Source organism: Suncus etruscus, chromosome 17, assembly GCF_024139225.1.
Source record: "Suncus etruscus isolate mSunEtr1 chromosome 17, mSunEtr1.pri.cur, whole genome shotgun sequence".
Taxonomy (NCBI): Eukaryota; Metazoa; Chordata; class Mammalia; order Eulipotyphla; family Soricidae; genus Suncus; species Suncus etruscus.
Window position 1 is genome coordinate 50,843,187 of NC_064864.1, and position 22,710 is coordinate 50,865,896.

At 36.2% G+C, this 22,710-nt stretch overlaps 1 protein-coding gene across 5 annotated transcripts in view; it reads right to left on the reverse strand.

Moving 5' to 3' along the window:
* Positions 1-22,710, reverse strand: part of SORCS1 (sortilin related VPS10 domain containing receptor 1) — a 656,026-nt gene that overhangs the window by 20,459 nt on the left and 612,857 nt on the right. For all 5 annotated transcript variants that reach the window (XM_049790574.1, XM_049790573.1, XM_049790572.1 and 2 more), the window contains exons 22-24: positions 20,467-20,579; positions 16,524-16,655; positions 6,333-6,432 (exon numbers count right to left, since the gene is read on the reverse strand). In XM_049790574.1, the coding sequence (XP_049646531.1) occupies positions 6,333-6,432; positions 16,524-16,655; positions 20,467-20,579 (345 nt within the window). The remainder of the gene's footprint in view (positions 1-6,332; positions 6,433-16,523; positions 16,656-20,466; positions 20,580-22,710) is intronic.

The following is a 22,710-nucleotide window of genomic DNA, read 5'->3' on the forward strand; positions in this document are numbered from 1 at the left end:
TAAAGGACTAATATCCAAAATTTACAAGGTACTGGCAGAACTATACAAGAAAAACAACTAACCCCATCAAAAAAGGGGTAGAAGAAATGAACAGACATTTTGAAAAAGAAGAAAGGCAAATGGCCAAAAGGCACATGAAAAGATACTCAACATCACTAATCGTCAGGGAGATGCAAATCAAAGCTACTATGAGGTACCACCTCACGCCACTGAGATTGGCACACATCACAAAAAAGAAAAACAAGCAGTGCTGGCGAAGATGTGGAGAGAAAGGAACTCTTTTTCACTGCTGGTGGGAATGCCATCCAGTACAACCTTTATGGAAAGCGATATGGAGATTCCTTCACAAACTGGAAATTGAGCTTCCATACGATCCATCTATACCACTCCTAGGAATATACCCGAGGAACACAAAACTACAATACAAAAATTTCTTCCTTACACCTATATTCATTGCAGTGCTATTTACAATAGCCAGACTCTAGAAACAACCAAGATGCCCTTCAACAGATGAGTGGCTAAAGAAACTGTGGTTCATATACACAATGGAATACTATGCAGCCGTCAGGAAAGATGAAGTCATGAAATTTTCCTATACATGGATGTACATGGAATCTATTATGCTGAGTGAAGTAAGTCAGAGGGAGAGAGAAAGATACAGAATGGTTTCATTCATCTATGGGCTTTAAGAAAAATGAAAGACATTTTTAACAGTATCTCAGAGACAAGAGAGATGAGGGTTGGTAGGTGCAGCTCATGACATGAGGCTCATCACATAGAGTGATGAGTGCAGTTGGAGAGATGACTACACTGAAAACTATCATAACAGTGTGAATGAATGAGGGAAGTAGAAAGCCTGTCTCTAATACAGGTGTGTGGGGGTGGGTGGGAAGGAGGGAGATCTGGGAAATTGGTGGTGGGAATGTTGCACTGGTGAAGGGGGTGTTCTTTACATGACTGTAATCATACAACTATAATCATATTTGTAATTACAGTGTTTAAATGAAGATAATTAAAAAAAGAAGTAATATCTGAAGCAGGTAGCAGATTTCAGAGAAAAGAAATTCATATGTGCCTTAGTCCAATCTGTAGACTTATTTATCATTGGGAATAGAAGCCAGTTAAACTCAAACAATGTGATATTTGGATAATGAAAAAATATAGAAATTGGATGAATTAAAATTTCTCAGATAAAGCAAATAAAATAGTGTAAATAATGTGATGAAAATTATACTTGGAAATGTATGAAAGACTATAAATTTCAATATATATTGACAATAAATATATAAATGACAATAAAAAATAGAAAAAAGCAAATGAAAAGTCTGGTTTGTTTGATAATGTAATAAGAGGAAATCAGAAGTGTGTGACCTTTACCTTTGATATGAAGTAACGCTGTTCTTTGAGAGAATAACACTAGGGTGAGTGACAGGAGCAATCCAGTAAGGGTTAATGAAGTTTTTATTTGTTTGGTATCACTTAATAACATGATTCTTGCCTGTGCTTTCCCCCTTATCTCCAAATTGGCTTGTTCTAAAATACAGAATTGCATGTACCCTAGGTTCCACTTTTTCTTCAACTTACCCTTTCCTCACAATGTGTCTAAAATTTCTATAGTAATCTTAAAGAATTCCCTAACAAGTTGGGCTACAAATATGGGCTTTTTCTAGATGCTTAGAGGACAAATTAATGCATGACTCTATTTACAATTTATCTGGTAATAAGTGCTATGTGCTGGAGACATGTTCACTGAACAAATCACAAGGGTTAGTGCAGTGATGAGAGAATTGAAAAAAATTGAGACATATACCTTCACAGATTTATTTTACATAAAATTATTTATGCTACCAATATCTATCAAGCAGCTGATATATGTAAATATGTGGTGGGTACAAAAATAGAAGCACTATAAAATATAAAATGTATCCTCAATAAATTAACTTTGAAATGCTAATCATGATAATATTAATTTTGATGATAATGATTAATTATAGAGATGAAAAATCCATGTAGCTGAAATAAGGATAGACAGTATTGCCTAGATTTCATAAAAAAATGCCTTGAAAATATGACAAATTCATTTTTTATTAACCTTTTTGAAGCTCTTTCTCTCTTTTTTAAGGTTTAACATTATGGCACAAGTCAACAAAGTATAACTCATTTAAATCTAAAAATAGTTTTGGAGATGTGGGAAAGTAGAAAGAAAAGAAATTTTTGACTAGGGGATGCTATGAATAAAGGCAAAACTATATGTTTTTAGTAATGTACCAGTTTGCCTTTTATTCCCTTCTTCCAACTGTCTAGTTTGTTTAGCCTTTGTAACTAAGCATGGATGTGAGATGCCACCAAGTGAGTTTCTTTTCTTTTCTTTTTTCTTTTTTCCTTTTTTTTTTTTTTTAATATTTTTGTATCACACCTGGCAGCACTCAGGGGTTACTCCTGGCTCTATGCTCAGAAATCACACCTGGCAGGCTCAGGGGACCGTATGGGATGCCGGGATTCGAACCACCGACCTTCTGTATTCAAGGCAAACGCCCTACCTCCATGCTATCTCTCTGGCCCCGACACTATTCTTTTCTAACATTACATTTTTTTTTTTTTTTGGTTTTTGGGTAACACCCGGCAGCACTCAGGGGTTACTCTTGGCTCTACGCTCAAAAATAACTCCTGGCAGGCTCAGGGGACCAAATGGGATGCCGGGATTCGAACCAATGTCCTGCATGCAAAGCAAACTCACTACCTTCATGCTATCTCTCCGGCCCCCAAAGTGAGTGTCTTAAGTCACAGTCTTCCATGATCTTCTTAATTGATTCCCATCTTCTCCCTATTCTCATAGTATATGTGGGACCTTGAGAATTCTTCTTTCCCTGTGAAAGTTTCTGCTTTTTGCTAAACTGCTTATTAGCTTCTGTACTCCCTTTGTCAGCTTCAATGCCTATAGGAATGTGACCTTCAGATAAGAGTTGGAAAGACAGGGAGACCACTGGCTAGGATCAGATGGCCTGGACATCCTGTGTGGGTGTAGGATGGGAGAGATAGATGAAAGGGACATTTACATCAATGCCTGTTACCATGGAATTAAGCTGTCTGAACTTTTACATTAAGCAAGACCTAAGGAAATAAAAGGGGAAATAAAAGTTGTATACTTTGAAATTTGGCAGGTGTCAATAGAAATATAACTGGGTGGGTTTAGATTGATGATATACATATATATATAACCTGAGTGGGATAGTGTCTCTGGGTCCTGAATGAAGCCTCTTGTCAGGTGGAAGTCTTGGACCCTTAGCTAAAAAATGAACCAATCTCTGCATTTATATTCTCGTATCTTTGTCTCAGCTTACTGACCTCTCATTCTCAAACCCGTACCCAACAATATCAGTTCTTTTTTTTTTTCTGCAGTGAGGGACCTCAAGAACAGTTTTATGGAGTGGCAGAATTTCAAAAAGAACTGCACAAAACCAGAAGCAAAGGAATGGCGAAGAAATAATCATGATTAGGGTTCAAAATTGAGCTCAATTTAAAGAGTGAAGATAACAAATTCCCAGTAGAACATGGTGGGGTGTGTGTGTGTGAAGAAATTAAATCCAGTTTCTGAATATTCAGATAGTTGGAAATGCTTACCTTGTGTTCCCATAAAAGTGATCAGGGAACTGAATTTAAAAAGCAAAACAAGGCCAGTAAATTCCTAAAAAGAGACAGCTCTTTTCCCTTGGAGACAAACCAAATAATGCACTGGCTCTCTAACCAGCAACACTCTGGCTCCAACATTTTTAAAAGAAGGCTGCTGAACATCTGCTGAGCAATTAATGGATGCCACGGTGTGCAGAACAGTCCCTTGGAAGGTATTAACAATACTGCTTATGAGACATGAAATGTTGCAAACAGTAGTCCTTTTCCCCTTTCCTTCCTCTTTTTTTAAGTTTTTTTTTTTTAATTTAATTTTGCCTATGTGGGGAGGAAAGACAGGGCGAGGGGGTGAGAGGAAAGGAGAAAGATTGGAGGTGAAAGGTCTACTCTAATTCTCTTCTATATTTTTTCTTTTAAAAATAAGATCCCACAACCTGAACAGTAAAACTTTTCTCGCATTCTCAAAAGTGCCTCACTATTATTAAATTGGGTCTTTGCAACAAACTTCATTCTGGGGGGGCGGTGAGGTGGCGCTAGAGGTAAGGTGTCTGTCTTGCAAGCGCTATCCAAGCCAGGGACAATATCTGAGCGCTTAGCCGGGAGTGACCCCTGAGCATCAAACGGGTGTGGCCCGAAAGACCAAAAAAAAAAAAAAAATCAGGAAAAAACCCCAAAAACTTCATTCTGTTGCTGTCATCATTATTCTCATAGTAATCTTATTAAACTAAAATGTGCCCTAAAAGGACAGGATTACTGACATTGATAAATTAAATGGACATCATAACTCTTATTTAGAAACTGCTTTGCAGAAGATGTTACAATTGCACAAAGCAACAACAAGCATAAATTCAGATACCTCTACCCTTCTTGCTCAGCTTTACTTTCAAAACAGTCAGAAGAACAAAAATCGTATTACAAGTTAAGTTTCAGGGAAACATGGGTAAAACATCATTTTATTCTGAAACAGCCTGTTTCACCATAAGGTGCCATTTGACTTTGTCCCACGAGCTGTTTCTGTTTTAAGAAACAGACAAGATGGGGGCCCGGAGAGATAGCACAGCAGTGTTTGCATTGCAAGCAGCCGATTCAGGACCTAAGGTGGTTGGTTCGAATCCCAGTGTCCCATATGGTCCTCCGTGCCGGCCAGGAGCTATTTCTGAGCAGACAGCCAGGAGTAACCCCTGAGCACCGCCGGGTGTGGCCCAAAAACCAAAAACACAAACAAACAAACAAACAAACAAAAAAAACCGGACAAGATGGAATTTCTAAACCCCTCTTCTACCTATAACATAATGAAAGGGTAGAGATAGATTTGAGCATCTTCTCTGCCTCCTCTGCTTTCTGAACTTTAATAATGCTTTTTACTGTTTGTAAAAGTCAAAGGGACTGTGTTTGGCTCCTTGACCAACCAGCAAGTGGGCCCTCATTTGACTTGCTGTATATGGCCGGAGTTTTTCTTTCAATCCCCAGGGTGTTTACTTTACCTCTTAGCAGCATGCTTTTCTTCCTAGATATCTGAATCCTTTTTTTTTTTTAGGCCACACCCTGCAACACTAAGGTGTTACTCTTGACTATGCGCTCAGAAATCGCTCCTGGCTAGGGGTACCACATGTGATGCTGTGGGATCAAACTGAGGTCCATTCTGGGTCAGCCTCGTGCAAGGCAAATGCCCTACCACTACGCTATTGCTCTGCATCCCACTCAACAAATTCACTTATATGGAATAAACTAGAAACATTTATTGGAGGTATTTTTCCTGATCTTCCCAGTTTTGTGTTAGTTTTTGGCCATTGTTGTTGAGCTTTTGCTCACACCAATAAAAGGAAGATCTTCAAAAATATTGGAAATTGGACATTAATTCTCAACTACAGACCTATTCAGACTTAAATTATATCTAATTTTATTTACTGTCCTACTTTATATCCAAACTTCAGACAAAAATTGTTTCTAATGTGAATGTTTGGATAGTAAAATTTTGCAGTGTTATAAGGCAATATAAGTTTAGCATTAATGGCTATTGTAATTTTTCTGTAACCTTTGATTTGCTTTGCATAAGGACTGCCATGACAGGCTCTGCCTGACAAAAGAAAGACTAGGCTTAGAAAGACAGCTAGTTCCAGAAACTTCAAGGGCACAAACCAAGACAGTTAGATAAACTAGCAACCTCTGGGATGGATCCTGCTGGTGATAAACCTTATGTAACTGCATCCAAGCCCCTCCTCTTCTACTTCAGCCAACCAATTTAAACCTGGCTGGTGTAACACGTAGTTTTACCCCTAGCTTGAAGCCCCCATAACACTATAAAAATGAGCTGCAAACTTGCTTAGTGGTTGCCACCTGTGAGAGGTTTGGCCCCAGCATACTTGAATAAACTCCTTTGGTTTTGCATTATTGCCATATCTCTTGGTCTTTGTGGGATGAATCTTAAGTCCAGAACTAATTAGCAGAAAGTCAGAAAATAAGTTCTCAGCAAGATTAATTGATTTCCAGAGTTCTGTTGATATGAGTCAAATTTAGGTGACCACTAATTGATCTTCCCAGGGATTAAGGAAAAAATTAGCCTGTTAATATAGGAATTCTGACTAAGGTCAAAGTGCCAAGCAAACGAACACCCAAAGATTGATGACTAATATCTGATTAGCTATAGTTCTATCTCATTTTGTTTTCCAGAGCTCCAGACCAAAACCTGATATATAGAAACTCACCTGCTGTTAAATGAGCTGCATGGACAAGAACTTGGACTCCAGGCTTCAGCTCAAAGTGCACCAAGTTTTGGTTGAGTTTGTGAATCAACAGCTCTGATATCTGAAAGAATAAGTGTTAAAATGACTGTCACTAACAATCTTATAGTCACTAAAATGCATTGAGGAATACTTACCTAGGCATCCTAGGTATACCTGCAAATTATATAAAGTGTTTTATATGTGCGCTTTTCTTCCAGATTTCACAAATATATTTATTTTTAAGCATTATCTGAACTTATGTCTTAGTTGCTAGAAAATAGGACAAATTATCCAATTGAAATAACTAGTACTCAGGAATAGGGAGGTGGTTCAAGAGACTGGAGCTTACTGACTTCCTATGAGAAGCTCAGAATCCAGATCCAGCACTGCCTGGTCCTCTGTCTATAGTGGCAGTGGTAACCTCTGAGCACCAACATGTGTGGTTCAAAAGCAAATATTTTATACTCTTAGGATTTATTCTGAATGATCTAAGTAGACACCCTCAGTATTATGAGACATTTGTTATGCACAAGGACTTATATATTATATTAAAATGTATTCATTATATCAGATTTTCAAATATATTAGAGTTAAGGTAATGCGTATATAATTGTTTTTGTGTACAGTTACCCCATATCACTACCACCAAAGTGCCCTGCCCCCCATGCCCTGTCCATTCATAGTAGACCCACTTGTATCCCTTTCTGTACTAGAGCTAGGTAAATTACCATAGATAAAACTGGTGACTTGAATGTAACTAGACTCAATTTATTTTATTTTAATATTCTTTAGAGTAATTTCCAGAAAACTATCAGGGAAAATACTCTGGTTATTGTTTTTTGGTCTTCTAACATTATTTTTAATATCTAACAATCAATAATATGCTTTGAAAATCTAATTAGATGCTTACATACCAGCATTCTGCTAATTAAATTTTTGTTTTTTTTTTTACATTTTTTTTTCATTTATTCCATTGAATTATACAAATAAATCCTTTCATCCTTTGGTCTGTGAAACTGGATGATGCTGTGTGTTGAAGCAGAAACCCTTCACTGTTACAGAAAAAAACTGTTCTACAGATGAACCTCTTTGCTTAATAGCAGTCCCTGAGGAAGAATGCTAGTGACTTGTGGTTGAGTGTCTGGGATCCAATGAATGGTCAACCTCTCAAATGATTTCATTTGGCAAACAAGGAAGGAAAACAAGATATTGATCAAATTATGTTAGAAGCAACTTTATCTTATTTACTCTTTTCCTGAGTACTAGACATTGAAATCCTATAGATTTATATAGTAAGACTAGATTTGTTTTCAGTTTTATTTGTTTGTTTTATTTTAGAAAATATCTGTGGTTCTTGAGAGACATTCCCATCTCAGTATCCCCAGTTGCTTCCATCTGTACCCAGGGGAATGAGATGGTGTTATGGATTGAAACACGGCCTCCTGTATGCCAAGTATAATCTCTGACTGAGTTAAATTTTTGGCAGCAGAAAAATTGAATTTTGAACAGATTGTGCAGAATGCTTTTTCTTTAAAGTATTGAATGTACAACTTACTATTTTATCTTATTTATTTTTGTTTGTATATTTGTTTATGAGCTACATTTCATGGTGTTCAGCAATTACCTCTGAATCTATGCTTAGGATCACCACTAATAGGGCTTTGGAAACCTTATGGAATGCCAGAGACAGAACACAGGATAGACACTTGTAAAGCAAGATACTATTTGCTGTATTATTACTTGGGTCCTTTCTCTTATTCTTATACAATTTGTAAAGACTACAGAAATCTGACATTAGAATTTAGTAATAGTCATTGAGAAATATTTTGTCAATGCAATATATATGTACAGATAAATTTGCATATATCATGATAGATATATGTTTACAAAAATGGATACATGTGTAAACATAAAAAACTTATTTATATATTTTTCATAAACTATCATTTAAATTAAATTAAAAAATGTGTCAAATTTAATTGAAGGAAATGTCCTGTCTTTTGCAGCACATAAAAAGAGGGGAAGCATGCATTTGCAGAGAAAGACATTTGTCCTTCAATCTTTCAACCTGTTGAAGGGATTTTTTTTTCAATACCTGAGAACATTTTTACTCAAGTGAGAGATATAAATAACTAAATTAGAAAATAGAGTTCATCAGAAGTACATACTTTTAATTTATAATCTCTAGGAGAGTTTCTTGTAAAAATAATTAACTTCACAGATTTGTTTTGGTTTAGAACATTGCTTCATTGGTTTTATCTGTATCATTTACAAAATTAAGCAGCCTATGCAAAAAATAATCTGGCAGCAGAAAGTATATTTTATGCATTTAACTTTCATCAAAGGGCATACAGTAGAGAACATGTACTTTGTGTGAAACAATTATGCAGACACAAAGCTAAATGAAAGCTACATTGCATACAAGAATAATATCAATTAGAACAATGTACGTCTCTATTCAGATAGATTGAATATGAAACTATTGTCAGACTTTGACAAATAGCATTAATGTTTCCCCACCAGTTACATAAATGTTTATCCTGATTTATTTTTATCAGATCATAAGATGCTCTCTCTTTCTCTCATTCATATATATATATGTATATATGTATTCTCCCTCTCTCAGATATATGAATCTTATAAAATATATAATTTGAAAACCTTCTACTGGTATAGTTGAATATATATCTGATTTTTCTAATAGAATATTTCAAGTTTGGTGTTAAAATCTCAATGGAAAGGATGTTTAAAGTTCATATCTAAGTTCACATAGTTAATATTTAAAGTTTTGACATTAGGTTTCAGATTTACTAAACTCTGAGATTTTTGTTAAAAGTATTTTACTTAAAAACCATTTTCCTTGAACCAATTGACAAAATGATAGTATAGAAGGTATTTTGAAAATGGTCTGCCTCAGTATTCTTAGAAGGTATTAATAAACACAGCATTTTAATAATTATATTATTATATCTCATTCATATATGATACACATAATGTACAATCCTAGAGTCATACAAGTTCACTAATGAGTTATAAGTATAAACTACATTTTCACCTCTCTCTTAGGCTTGCCACATTTGGTTCACCATTGATATCATTTGTTTCAACATTAATATATTTCTTTTAAATGTATGGGAGAGTATTTGACTATGAAAAAAGTAAAATAACTGAGACCCACAGAAAAGCTTGGCAGTTCCTACATGTGAAGCATAAACATTTGTATGACTAAGACTAAAGTAAAATGTGATTGCTAAATGACTGAACCAGTTTAGTAAGTTGACTTATTGATCATCTTCTATTAAAAGTGTGTTGTCTTGGAAAATTTTATTCATTCTTGGTCTAACACATCTCTTCTGCAGTGCTCCTACATAGTTCATTTTCCATCCTTTAGTTAAATAATTATGACTGAAGAGAAAACCCATCATTCTTAATATCTACTTACTTGCCTAAGATTCAGATGCAACTCATATACTTTGCCAAAAGTGTCACTTTAAAAATGATTTTAAAATACTTGAAAAATTACCATAAAGCAACTCTTGTCCATCTTCTGTTAAAATTTGAATGTTGCAATTAGAATGAGATAGGTTAGGTGTAGGTGGTAACAATATAAGATCCCGGGGGATCCAAAACATGAAGGTATATGTCTTGCATGTACTTTATATCTACTGCAAATAGACAGTGGTGCTTTGTTATAATAGCACATATCAAAAATTCTAGAAATCACAATCATTGGTGTGGTTGTACTGAGCAAGTAAGGCTAATCTACTGTTGATGAAATATTATCTGGTTTAACCTCGATGTAAAGTAGTATGAAGATTGCTTCAAAAATAGGAATAGCATTCCTATATAAATCAGCAAATCTACTGCATGGTACTATTCCCAAAACATAAAAACATTAATTTGAAAGGCTATATACAAAATTATGTATATTGCTGCATTTAGTATAATAACCAATATATGGAAACAGCTGAAGTGTCTAACTACTGATGAATAGATAAAGAAGTCTGGTATATCTACACAATGGAATACTATGCATCTCTCTTATCACTTTGCATCAATATGGATATAACTAGAGGATATGCTGAGGAAACTCAAGCAGATACAGAATTATCTCTAATATGTGGGACTGAAGATACACAATAAAGTAATAACAAAATTCTAATGAGAGAGAGAACTGAACCCTACAATTGACCTGGGGGTAGGGAGTAGAGGAAGGGATATTTGGAGGCTTGGGGGAGGCCGAGAGGTTCACTAGTAATGAACTGGTGCTGGAAATATGTGCATGAGAAACAATTGTTACAAATATAAACTATAGAAAATTAATTAAAAATGAATGCTAAATGTGAAGTTAGTAGGGGGAATATAAACCTCATGAAATAAAACAAAATTTTGACTACCATGTGTAAAGAGACTTAGCTGAGATGTGAGAAGTGACCCTATCTGACAATCCTGACGCTATTACATCAAAGTTCTTCACATGGGAGCTAAATAATTGTTTGCAGATTCCACAGAGTAAATTAGCTCTCAATGTTTACAATATAATCTCTATATTAAATCGTGGGGCAAATACTGTAGCCAATTACTAAATGTAGTTAACACTATCTCAGTAGTGTTCCTGTTTCTTGGTACAAAAAATTGTTTCTTCAAGTGCTGAAGTACCTTCTTTGAAGCTACAATGAAGAAACTACTTGAATATCAATCTCTCCACTAGTATTTCTGATCAAAAAACCTTAAAAAAAGAAGTACTATGTTTCTATTGCCTCTTTTTATTTTATTCCTTTCATTCCAAATATATTTATTTTATTTTTATTTTATGTTTTGGTACATATCCACAGTTGCTCAGGGGTTACCCCTGGTAGATTTAGGGAACTAAATGGGATGCCTGGGATTGATCCTAGGTCAGTGTGTGATGTACTGTCACTCTGACCCCATAGTTCAACTCTTACCTACTCTATTTTCAGACCTAGTTTTCAGCTTTAGGAACTCTCCTTATAAACTTCTAAGTATTTCTAGAGGTTAAAAACCCATATTAAACTTATAGCATGAGGCAAACTGAGTATTAGATCATAACTTAAAATTGTTAATTACATTTTAGAAGGCATCTTTAATTCCTTAAAATACTGCCCACCACCTATTTAATTTGCCTGGATTTCCGATTCTCCAACTGTCAAATATATATGATCAAACACAAATCTGAAGAAAAACCTCTATGGTATGGCTGACAATTTTTGTTTTATTATTTTCAATAAAAATTATATCTTTCAAAAAATGCTTTCATGTTCTTTATAGATACTGCAGGACAGCATGTGGGTTCTCATCCTTCCTAACTCCCCAGTGTAGTACCACAAGGAGTTTGGATAGATTGTGATGATTTTTCTCTCTCCCTTGAATAGCCAGAAACATCTGTGACCACCTCTGAGGGCTCAGTGAGGCATTGGGAGTCATGTGGGGAGGAGGTGAGTATCAAGGGCTTGCTCCACACCGAGGCAGCTGGCTGCTTAAAGCAGGATGTGCTGTCCTGATGAGGCCAGCAAAGGGCAAATGAGCCTCTTCTCACTCCCAGGATATCTGAAATAGAGACTGGTGGAAGGTCCCTGACAGAGGTCGCTTGATTAACCCAGCCTATGTTATCCTGGTAACAGGGTCAAATACTTCTCATGCTGAAGAATTTTCCATTTCTTTTACAGACAAGATAGCTCGATCTAAATCAGCATCTTATCTCTTCTGGGATTGCTATTAGGGGGATGCTCAGGGATGAGTCACAGCTCTTTTCTGAGACTGTAATTTTCAGGGTCCTTTGGCTACTAGTTCCCATGTGCTCCCCTACCAGGGCATCTGGGATTTATCTTTACAAGAAAGGGGGTTAAAATGTTAGATGAAAGTGTTAAAGTGTTAAGGGCTTATCAAAGAGCAGCCCTCCCCTAGTTTCATCTAGGATCCAGAAAGCATCCTTCATAGGAACCCCTTCCTGTTTAGCTTGATTTTTTTTTAAATTTAAGTTTCTGTGGGTCTTTTTTTTTTTTTAATGAGTCCGCTATTTTAGCCTAGGGAGCTTTCCTTCATTCTCCTTTACATTATTTTTTTTTTTTTGGGGGGGGAAACCACAATCTTTCTGAGTTTCAGCTCAGACTCGATTGATTGTGAAGGACCTTCCTAAACTTGAGACCCAAGAAGGGGATAAAATGTCTCAATGATGATTGATTTCACTCTATCTTTCTAATTTCATGGACTAGGTAAGATATGCCCTTTTTACCGAAATCAAGAAAGTTGAAAATTTTTTATTTTTGGTTTTTGGTCAACACCTGGTGGTGCTCAGAGGTTAATCCTGGCTCTGTACTCAGAAATTACTCCTGGCAGACATGGGGGACCAGATCAGATGCTGGAGATCAAACCTGGGTCAGCTTCATGCAAGGCAAATGCCCTATGCTAGCATCTGTGTTATCTCTTTGGCCCAAACCTAAGAATTTTCCATTTGAAGCATTTTGGGCACAATCAGAGCTCAATCTTTTGGGTGGGGCTGGTAAATTGGCTGAGAGAACCTTGAGATTTCACGGTCATTTTCTAGATTTTTTGTTTTTATTTCTTCTCAGATGTATTTCCCATATGACAGAAAAGAAATGAGAGTGAGAGAATGGGAGGGAGGGGAGTTGTTTAATGACATTATTGACTGGCTTTGAATTTATCCAAGTCTTAATTGTGTTGAATAATAACATTCAATTAAAAAAAACTCATATCTTTACTCCTTCCCTCCGCTTAAATTTGTGTTCTTTAGCTAGCTGTCATTTGCATTAGAAATAAACTAGGTGAAATACAAAAATCCAAACCTGAATCAATAATAAAAAAGAAAAACCAAGCACTCTTCATTCAGTTTGCAATACAATAATCTTGGTACATGAGGGCTCACAGAAATAAAATGGTGTTTAAATTCAAACCAATGTTTATAATATCGATGAATTGGGGCTATTGGGATGAAAAACAGAACTATGGAGCCAGAGCTGTAGCACAGCTGTAGGGCATTTGCCTAGCATGTGACTGACTCAGGACAGACACAGTTTCAGTTCCCTGCAGCCCATATGGTTCCCCTAGCTAGGAACAATTTCTGAGTGCAAAGCCACTGCTGGGTATGGCCCCAAAACAAAAACAAAACAAAACAAACAGAACTAGAACTACAGTTCTAAAGAGTTGTCACCTTAAACAAGTACTACTCCAAGTTGGAACCTTTATTTTAGTGTCTAACTAAGAAAGTGAAGAATCCAAAGACCTCATGAAGGTGGAAAACCAGTGAGTTCTCATAAACAGCTCATATTTTAGATGATTTTAAATATCTGGGTTCCAATTGATTTTTCATGTTAATTTCAATTTTGGCCTTTACAATCGAGGTAATATCTTTTTCGAACAGGTGATTAACTTCTATGTTTTCAGATGGTATGTTTTTAGATGGTTGGTTACCATATTTGCTCTAATTTGAGTACTGGATCAGGTTAATACATTCTTAAACCAGACTGAATTCTCTAATTTGGCTCCTTACAGGTAACAGCTCTGCATGGGTCATAGTTTTCACTAGTCTATCCTAACATACTTCTTTATTACCAATGTTTCCCTGTCCAATTTTATTCATGCTATTTTCCCTTCACAGTTATCATCTTTTTTCCAATACTTGTGTTTAGCTACAACAGCCTTTAAGAGATCTAAATGTTGGTTCATGTTTGTTCATATGTTACCTGGAATTAAATCTGAGCTTCCCTCATGCAGAGCATGAGCTCAAATCATTGAACTTTATTTGGACCCACAAGTCTAACCCTATAGTTTTCAAATTTAGTATTTTATTTTTCTCTCACAAAATGACTAGCAGTACTATGCAATCATCACCCATTTAGCATCTGTTGAGCATCTTCTAAAAGTCTAACAATTTGTGCATCATTCTTTCATACCGCCTCAAATACTTCAAGATGTGGGAACTAAAAGTTGTGTAACTTTGGTTAAATTATTTATCTTTTTTAAGTTTTAAAAATACACAAAAATTAGGAGCCAGCTAGAGGTAAGGTGTCTGCCTTGCCAGTGCTAGCCAAGGATCAGGACCGTGGTTCGATCCCCCGGTGTCCCATATGGTCCCCCCAAGCCAGGGGCGATTTCTGAGCGCTTAGGCAGGAGAAACCACTGAGCATCAAATGGGTGTGGCCCGAAAAAACAAAAAAAACACACAAAAATTATCAGGATTGTAATAAAAGAGTATGTATTTTCTTTAATGCATTTTATAGTAATAGTTTGATTGCCATTGCATGCCCAAATGATGCCACCTAGTTTTCTGACAAATCAGTTGCCTTTAGATTTCTGATAAAATGGTTCTTCAAAACTCTATAGCAGGTATCCTGGTGTTCTGTACATAATCACAGTTTCCTGGGCTGTCTTTAAAGGAGACCCAAGACAAAAAAGATATTGGAAAAAAGAACTCCAGAGAAAATACATAACCCAAACAAGCTACATTCTTATACAATGTAAAGGAGATTCTTTTTTGTACTTCCATTTAATCAAATCCAGAATAATTATACTGTGCTGAGAAATAATCCATTTTTTCTCCCGTGAAATCACAGGTGCAGACACTAATTTATAGAATAATAATGGGAAGCTGAGTGTCAGGATTGGGCAAGGTCAGATGCAAATAAGAAGGGTTACCTCTATTGCAGTGCACCAGAAAATAGGATGCAAGGGGGTTCCATGGCAGCTCTCATTATTATTTTTTCATAAAAAATTATGGAGGTGAATCCTCTGCCAAGTTTGATAGCTGCATTTAAAATGAGGGTGTATTCTAGGAGGGGAACCACACTATAATATTGAATTTCTACTGATAAAGATTTTACAGGAGGTTCTTAACACATCTTCAAAGACTAGAGATCAAAGTACTTGATCATGGATTTATAGTATGTGAAAGTATCCAAGCTGAGGAAGTGAAAAGTCATTATTTATTTTGTGACTAGGAAGAATCTTATTTTTAATCTATCTGCTAGAAAAAATGTGAGATATTAAAATCATGTTCTTTTTTGGGGATGGAGAGATAGCATGGAGGTAGTACATTTGCCTTGCATGCAGAAGGATAGTGGTTTGAATCCCAGCATACCATATGGTCTCCCGAGCCTGACAGGAGTGATTTCGAGCTTAGAGCTAGGAGTAACCCCTAAGCAATGCCAGGTGTGACCTCCCAAAAAATCATTTCCTTCTTAACCAGGCAACCAGACCAAGATGGATTATTTGAACTGAATGTTCAAATTGTTGATCAAATTGTTGAATGTTCAAATTGAATGACCAAATTGTTGCTGGTATTTATTTGGTTACCATATTTAATCACCAATATGACTTAAACAATATCATAACAATAATCACCATTAAAGTGATTGATTGTGTTTTTAAAAAATTAAAATCAGCATCAGAGAGATTACATAATAGGCATATGTATGTGTATATATTAATCATGGTTTCAATTTCTGACACTGCATGGTCAACTGAGTAGCACCAGGAATGACAGCCAGAACTGAGTTAGTATCAATTGTAGGGGTAGCCTAAAAATATAAACAAATAAAAACAAAAAGCAGGGGGGGGGGTAGAAAATTTGTTGAGGGTGGCAAGATATATATGTATATATGTATATATATATATACACAGAGAGATACCCTAAAACTCCAGAAGGTAATAAAATATGAAAAAATGTGACCCCCATCCAAGGCAATTAAACTACTTTGGAGCCTGAATGACTCAAATACTGACACAAATCAAGTTATCTTACTAGATGTAAAATAGAGTATTTATGAAGTTTTTAATGAAGGCTTTTTATGAAGATTTTATTTATAAAGCTGTGCCTTTATGAAAAGTAAATTATGTCATTTGATTCTTATGATAGTGAAAAAGTTCATAAAGTAGTATGTAAAATTGAATTTCCAGTATTGTTCATCTACTGACTTTTTAATCTCTCTTGATGTCCTCAAAAATTATGTCAGTATGCACAGGATACTTCTAAAACATTATTTTACACTGTGCATATACAGTGTGATTCAAACATTGTTTATAATAAACATTCTTGTATGCATTCTTCAGTGACACTTCGGATCACAAGATTGTGGATGAGAAATGAAGTCCTAGAAAGAACAAAAGTACACACAGAGTGTCACCTAGCCAACTCACCTGCTCCAGGTCCTCTGCTGACCTTTTGTTTTCTCCTGCAGGGTCCTGATAGGGTAAAACAAAAAGCTCTGCAGCAGTGGGTAAGCCAGGTAGCACCGCCACCAAGATGTGTTGGCCTGGAACTCCTGTGACCTGAGGGAGAGACACAGAAGTTAATAAAGTCCTGTGAGAAAAGAGTTCAGGTTAGGCTTAAGCCTCTGTGACAAGAGATAGGATGGTGCCTGAGAAGACAAAGGTGTGTTCCTACATGAGGGGGCTGTGTAATCTGGTTTACGACACACTGGACAGGAAGTAATATGAGAGCCCCGACAGTGCTACAAATGTTTGAACTTAACCCAGGTCTACAAAACCTGAAATATGTTGTTTATCCTTCTGTGTTGACAGTCATTCAATTAGACCCTGGTTCAATCCCTGGCACCACACATGGTCCACTAGGAGTAATTCCTAATTGCAGAGTTAGGAGTAACCAATGAGCAGCACCAGGTGTGAATTCAAACAAAATCAACACAAATGCAAAAACTAAGTTACAAAAGAAGTTTTTTCAGTAGAGTTTTTCTTCCTGAATGGTCTAGTAAGAGAGTAGTGGCAGAGAAGACACCCCTTTTATAAAGTATCTCTGCTATTTTCTAACCTTAATCCTTTCTAACACTGATTTCTGCTTTGCTACAGTCCTTGAGTTATTCTCTGGTTTGACTTATCACATACCAGTCACCTAACTTCCTAGAACTGCCCATAGCAGGAACCCTCAGGTAGTCTTCTCACCAGCTTCAGAACGTAAAGATGAACCCATTTCACAAAACACTTTGAGCTTTCCCTTTCTCATACTGAGACTTCTGTTAACATAATAGCTGACACTCAAGGACTTCTTCTTTTGAGCATACACCCCAGTTAGATATAAATTCTTTCACTGAGCAGGTTTACAATAGAATCTCCATTCCCAAGAGAGAGGAATTACTTCTACATTTATCTTCTTGCATTCCAACTCTGATCAGTTTCTTTAACAGTTTCCTTACTCATATTCTTGTAATGGGTCCCATTACCAACTGATTAAACATATTCAGTGTCTTCTGCAATATGGCTCTGCCCTTTGCAAACAAATGTTTCTTTACTTACAAAGCCATATGCCCCAGCCAAATGGAATTATGCACAAGGCATCAATATTCCAGGCTTTACATGCATGTATTTTGAACACACCAACTTCCCAGACTGACTTTTCTCTACATTTGCAGCTAGAATTTTAACTCATATGTCTTTTTAAACAACTCTTCTTTTAATATATTTATCATCATTTACAAATTAGGTAATTAATTATAAAGTCCACATTTGTAGCATTTTCAAAGTAATAACATTCTATTTACCATTAAATAGATGACCTATCCTGACTTTGTGTCAACCCACTTGATAATGATTGTGCAATTTCTAATTTCCAAAATGAAACGAGATGTATTTGATACTAGAAAAAGGAGCAAGATCCACTTCCTCTTTGATTGGGTAATTACAAAGCAGACTTAGAAACTTCAGTGTATTAACCCTATATTGAGCTAGGCTGTTTATTCTTCAGCTAGTTCATTATATTATATAGCAGGTATATTTTTATATACAGCAGGTTGCTGAGAGGTCAATTCAAGGCAACTGGACATCTGGTGAAAAGGTGAAGAACTAAGGGCATCTGATTAATAGACAATCAATACAAAGCAAAATAATATGGGTTGCTGATGAGTTATTCTGGGCTAATAAATCACGTGAAGGGAATTTTCTGCCTGAGAGAATAATAGAGGGATGAATCCAAATAACACTTCATCTCTATGACTAGAGAGAAGAGAAGTAGGAAACTCTTTAGGGACCTGTTAATTGGTCTAGGCATTCTTAAAGTTACCTCCATTCCCTCATCCTCTGTCCTCTGAGGCGAATGAAATAACTCCATACAGTAGTTGTCAGCACTGGGCCATTTACCTCAACATTACACCTAGTCCTGGATGAATTGATTCGGGATATTGCCTTTGATAGGAATTGGGGGGGATTCAGATTTTCCCATGAAGGTATCATATCATCTTACATAGTTGTATCTTTCTGCTGGATAGTAAATACTAGTTTACAGTGCCTGCCAGCAAAGGATTTAGCTTCTGTCTCTATTTCACTGTGAAACAAGTCCATACATGCTAACATAGGCAACTCAACCAAGGTCTGGCAGCCACTCCAGTGCAGAAAGTTGGCTCTCTTCTTACTTGCTTTCTTTACTGAGGCCTTACCTCTCCCTTTTCCCCAATAATCTTCTGTCTAGAAATGAATTAAAGATATCCTTGTTAAAATTCAAAAAAAAAAGAGAGAGAAGAGAAGCCAGTTTTTATACAAAGGACAAAATGATCCAACTGATGAAGAGCTTAACTGAGTATTTATTGTGCTGCCTGTTTATTGTGGACCTTGTTGATCATAGACACCAACATCATGGATATTTCAATTCAAGAACATAGAGATGTAATTTGCTCAGAGACAATATCCTGTCTCCTCCTCAATTTCATTCATTTTAGTTTTATTTTATGTAACAAGATAGTAATAGAATGAATGATTACGAAGCAAATAAACAAGTTTTAGCCTTGATGGCAGAGCATGATATTTAACTTTATGTCTTGAGACAAGTTACAGGTCATTCAATTTGCTCCAAATAAAATGAGTCTGTCCATCATATTTTCACTATAAGGCATTTTTTTCTGATTAAATATGCTGAAAAGGGCAAAACCATGGAATATTAAATGCACAGCTAAATAACAACACAAATAAAGGTATTAGCATGGAGAAAGCTAGTTTAAAATCTATTTTCTTTTTAAATTGTTTCCTCAATTTATAGCCTTTAATTTTTATTTAGATTTATTTCCAATAGGAACAAAACTTTATGTGAACAAAATTTCAGGCATGAGAATGATCCAAGGATATTTTCCATTTTGTTCAATTTGAAGAGAATCTAAATGCCTTTATCTTGGAAACTCTTTGTATCCATAAAGATACTATGTGTTTGGTAGAAGAAAGAGTACATAAAACACTGAAATTGATTTTCCTTTGGAGTAGTGAAAAAATCCTGGAGAGTGTAGCTCATGCCTGGTTTTCTCAGTCTATGCAATGCATCAAAGCAACTCCATCAGCAGATACTCCATCCCCTTTGAGCACTCTTGAGAGTGGACTATGTAGAGTGAGCTACATCTTCTCCAAATGTCAGTGACATTAACTCAGAGAGAGATGGACCACATTACCTGTTTTCTTGAGACATCATAGGGGACTATGTTTCACATATATTTAAAAGCACAGATATAGGACTCGGATATTTCTAACAATGGCATAGCTTCATCAGTATTAACTATTTGATCTTAAGCATATTACTTTTCCTTTTTTCTAGTCTGATTACCAGCTGCCAATATAGAACATAATACCTTCCTCTCTATGGCTACTGTCAGAGAGAAAGTCCTTTCAAAGAACTAAGATGGATAAAGAAGCAACTGACACTTGCATCAATTCTTCCAAAGCTGGTAACATAGAGTTGATCTGACTAACCTTATGTTTTCTGTGTGCCTACAGTATAAGCACAGACACTGATTTTTACATTTATAGATGGTCTAATCGTAAGCATCATTATAAGACCATTACTGATTTTCAAATTCTTCTTACAAAAAAAGAAGAAAAGTTTTACAATAAACCAGGTTTATTTGCTAATTCTCAGTTTGTTTGTTTTTTATTGTATTTTGGATGTATTGGCAAACTGTGGTTGCAACTCTGTAGATAACAGGAAGATTAACTAGACCTCTCATGGATTCTAAATCTTTCTTGTGACTTCATAATCCAGTGTGGTTTATTTTTTGTTTGATTTTGTTTTTTGTTTTTGTTTTTTAACATGAATCTCTTCAAGAAGAGAAGAGAAATGTGCCCGAGTAGAAAAAGATTTGTCTGTACTCACTTCTACCAGGGACTTCTTGATGACTCTGCTTATATCTCTTCTCCATTCAGGGATGTCTGGGTTGTAGTCATCCAAATTTGGAGAAAAAGAAAGACGAAGAGATCGGAACTCCTCTAGAGGATATAATAGTCCAATGGTTACTATGTTGAATAGTTTTCTCTAAAAATCTTTTTTATACCATTATGCACACAAAGCTAGACTGAAGGGCCTTTCCTTGTACAATCAATACAATTTTTTCTAGATTAAAAAATCTACTAGGAGGGGCCAAAATGGTGGTGCAAAGGATAAGGCATCTGCCTTGCCCGCACTAGCCTAGGATGGACTTCGGTTCCATCACCTGGCAAGTTTTATGGTCCCCCAAGCCAGGAATGATTTCTGACGCATAGCCAGGAGTAACCCCCGAGTGTCACCAGGTGTGGCCCAAAAACCAAAAAAAAAAAATTACTATTCTATCCCTGTTAATGTTTGTTCCTCATTTTCCAGAGCAAAGTCCATTTCTTTGACCCAAACCTAGATCTGAAGCCTCTGTTCCATATTCCTAGTTTTGAAATCTTTCCTTTTTTTACACTAAGTGAATTGAAATGCCATAATCCATAGCCAGCATGAAACCCTGGGCATTCTCATATACAGTAACTCCAGTTAGAATGACTCTCCCCCTGCTGTTCACATACAATCAATTCCAGCTCTAGTCCAAGCATTTATTGCTTTCAGTTAGTTTGAGCCTTACCCAACATTTTGTACTTTGTTTTTAAATGATTTTACTTCCACTTATACATAATTTTATTGTCACAATATAAATTTTTCATGATAAATAAGTACAAAAATATTATATGGTCACAAAATTATAAGAATTATTGCATGTATTTAGTTTTTTGTATGTCATCGTATGCCATTGTGACTCCACCCCGAATTTACAGGTAACTACCTGCAAGACCCGCCCATTTCTGGGAGCGTCTTGGGCGGATATTCCTGGGAGGGGTCTTGGAAAGGTTAGATAAAGCCTTTAACCCAAGGGATTAGGGTCTTTGCCAGCATGGAGAGGTAGGAGAAGCAGAGATGGCTGAAAAAAGTTAAGACGCAGGGCAAGCTAAGGATAGCATGCGTAAATGGTTGAGATTGACCACACATGTGGTGGATAGGGTATGAATAAAGCTGATACTTCCTAAAGCCTGTCTGAGTGAGTCTGATTCCCACCGCGACCACCTGAAGATGATGACCTGCAGGTTAATGGGGGATGGAGCCATGTGGCCGGGGCCCAAGGACAAAGGCCTCCATCTCCACCATGCAAGCCCATCCTAAGGGCTGTAAGTCTACACAACATGAAATTTTTAACTTCCTGAATTCAAAAATTGTTTGGTCTCTCGTGGCCCTCCCTGAATTAATTCTGATCTTCTAGAAAGGAGAATGGCATTCTAACATGATTTTTATAGAAAATATGAGGCACTTGGAGTCTTGTTAGACATGATGTGTATTTGACACCCAATAAAGAGAACACAGGAGACTGACTACTCTGACATCTTAGAAAAGACTATTGAGTGTTGTTGAAGCCAAACTCATTTGACGGAGTGCTCAGTGTCACAGGAATTTTCCCAGTAGTCTTATTACCCATAATGACTGGCTGGAATCAACTTGTAAATGGTGTGGAGATGGGATTTAGAACACAACCTTGGAAGTTCTAGTCCAGCACTGGGTTCAGAACATGGTCTATATAGTAAAATTATGCTACTTCCCTAAAGCACACAGTCTCCTGGTCCCAAATTATCAGTTACTGACTTTCTCTCCTGCCTCATGATCTGTGGGCTTCTCTCACTTCACATGGCTTTCCCTGCAACAGGGCCTTGTTCTTTCTTCTTTTAATGCCCCTTTCCATATCCTTGTCTGTTCTCCCCTAAAGTGAGTTTTCCTCATAATTTATTCATTTACCTATGCCAAAAAAAACATTTATTTTTATTGTGTTTCAATAGAAATTTAGTGGCTCTAGCAATGCTGATTTTATATTCAAGAAACATAAAAGCTTTGTACATTCCCTACAATGAGAATGACTTATCAAACACACATTTTGAAGACTCTCATATTGTAAGGAGCATATTTATGGCAGACGGTCTATTTCAAAGACTTATTTTTCATAAATTAACTATTTTATGAATCACTGGTCACTGAGGTGAGTTCCACTGCTTCAATTCTGATGGAGACTAATGAGATGCATATTAATTAATACCATGGTAAAGAGCAGCATCAAGGACT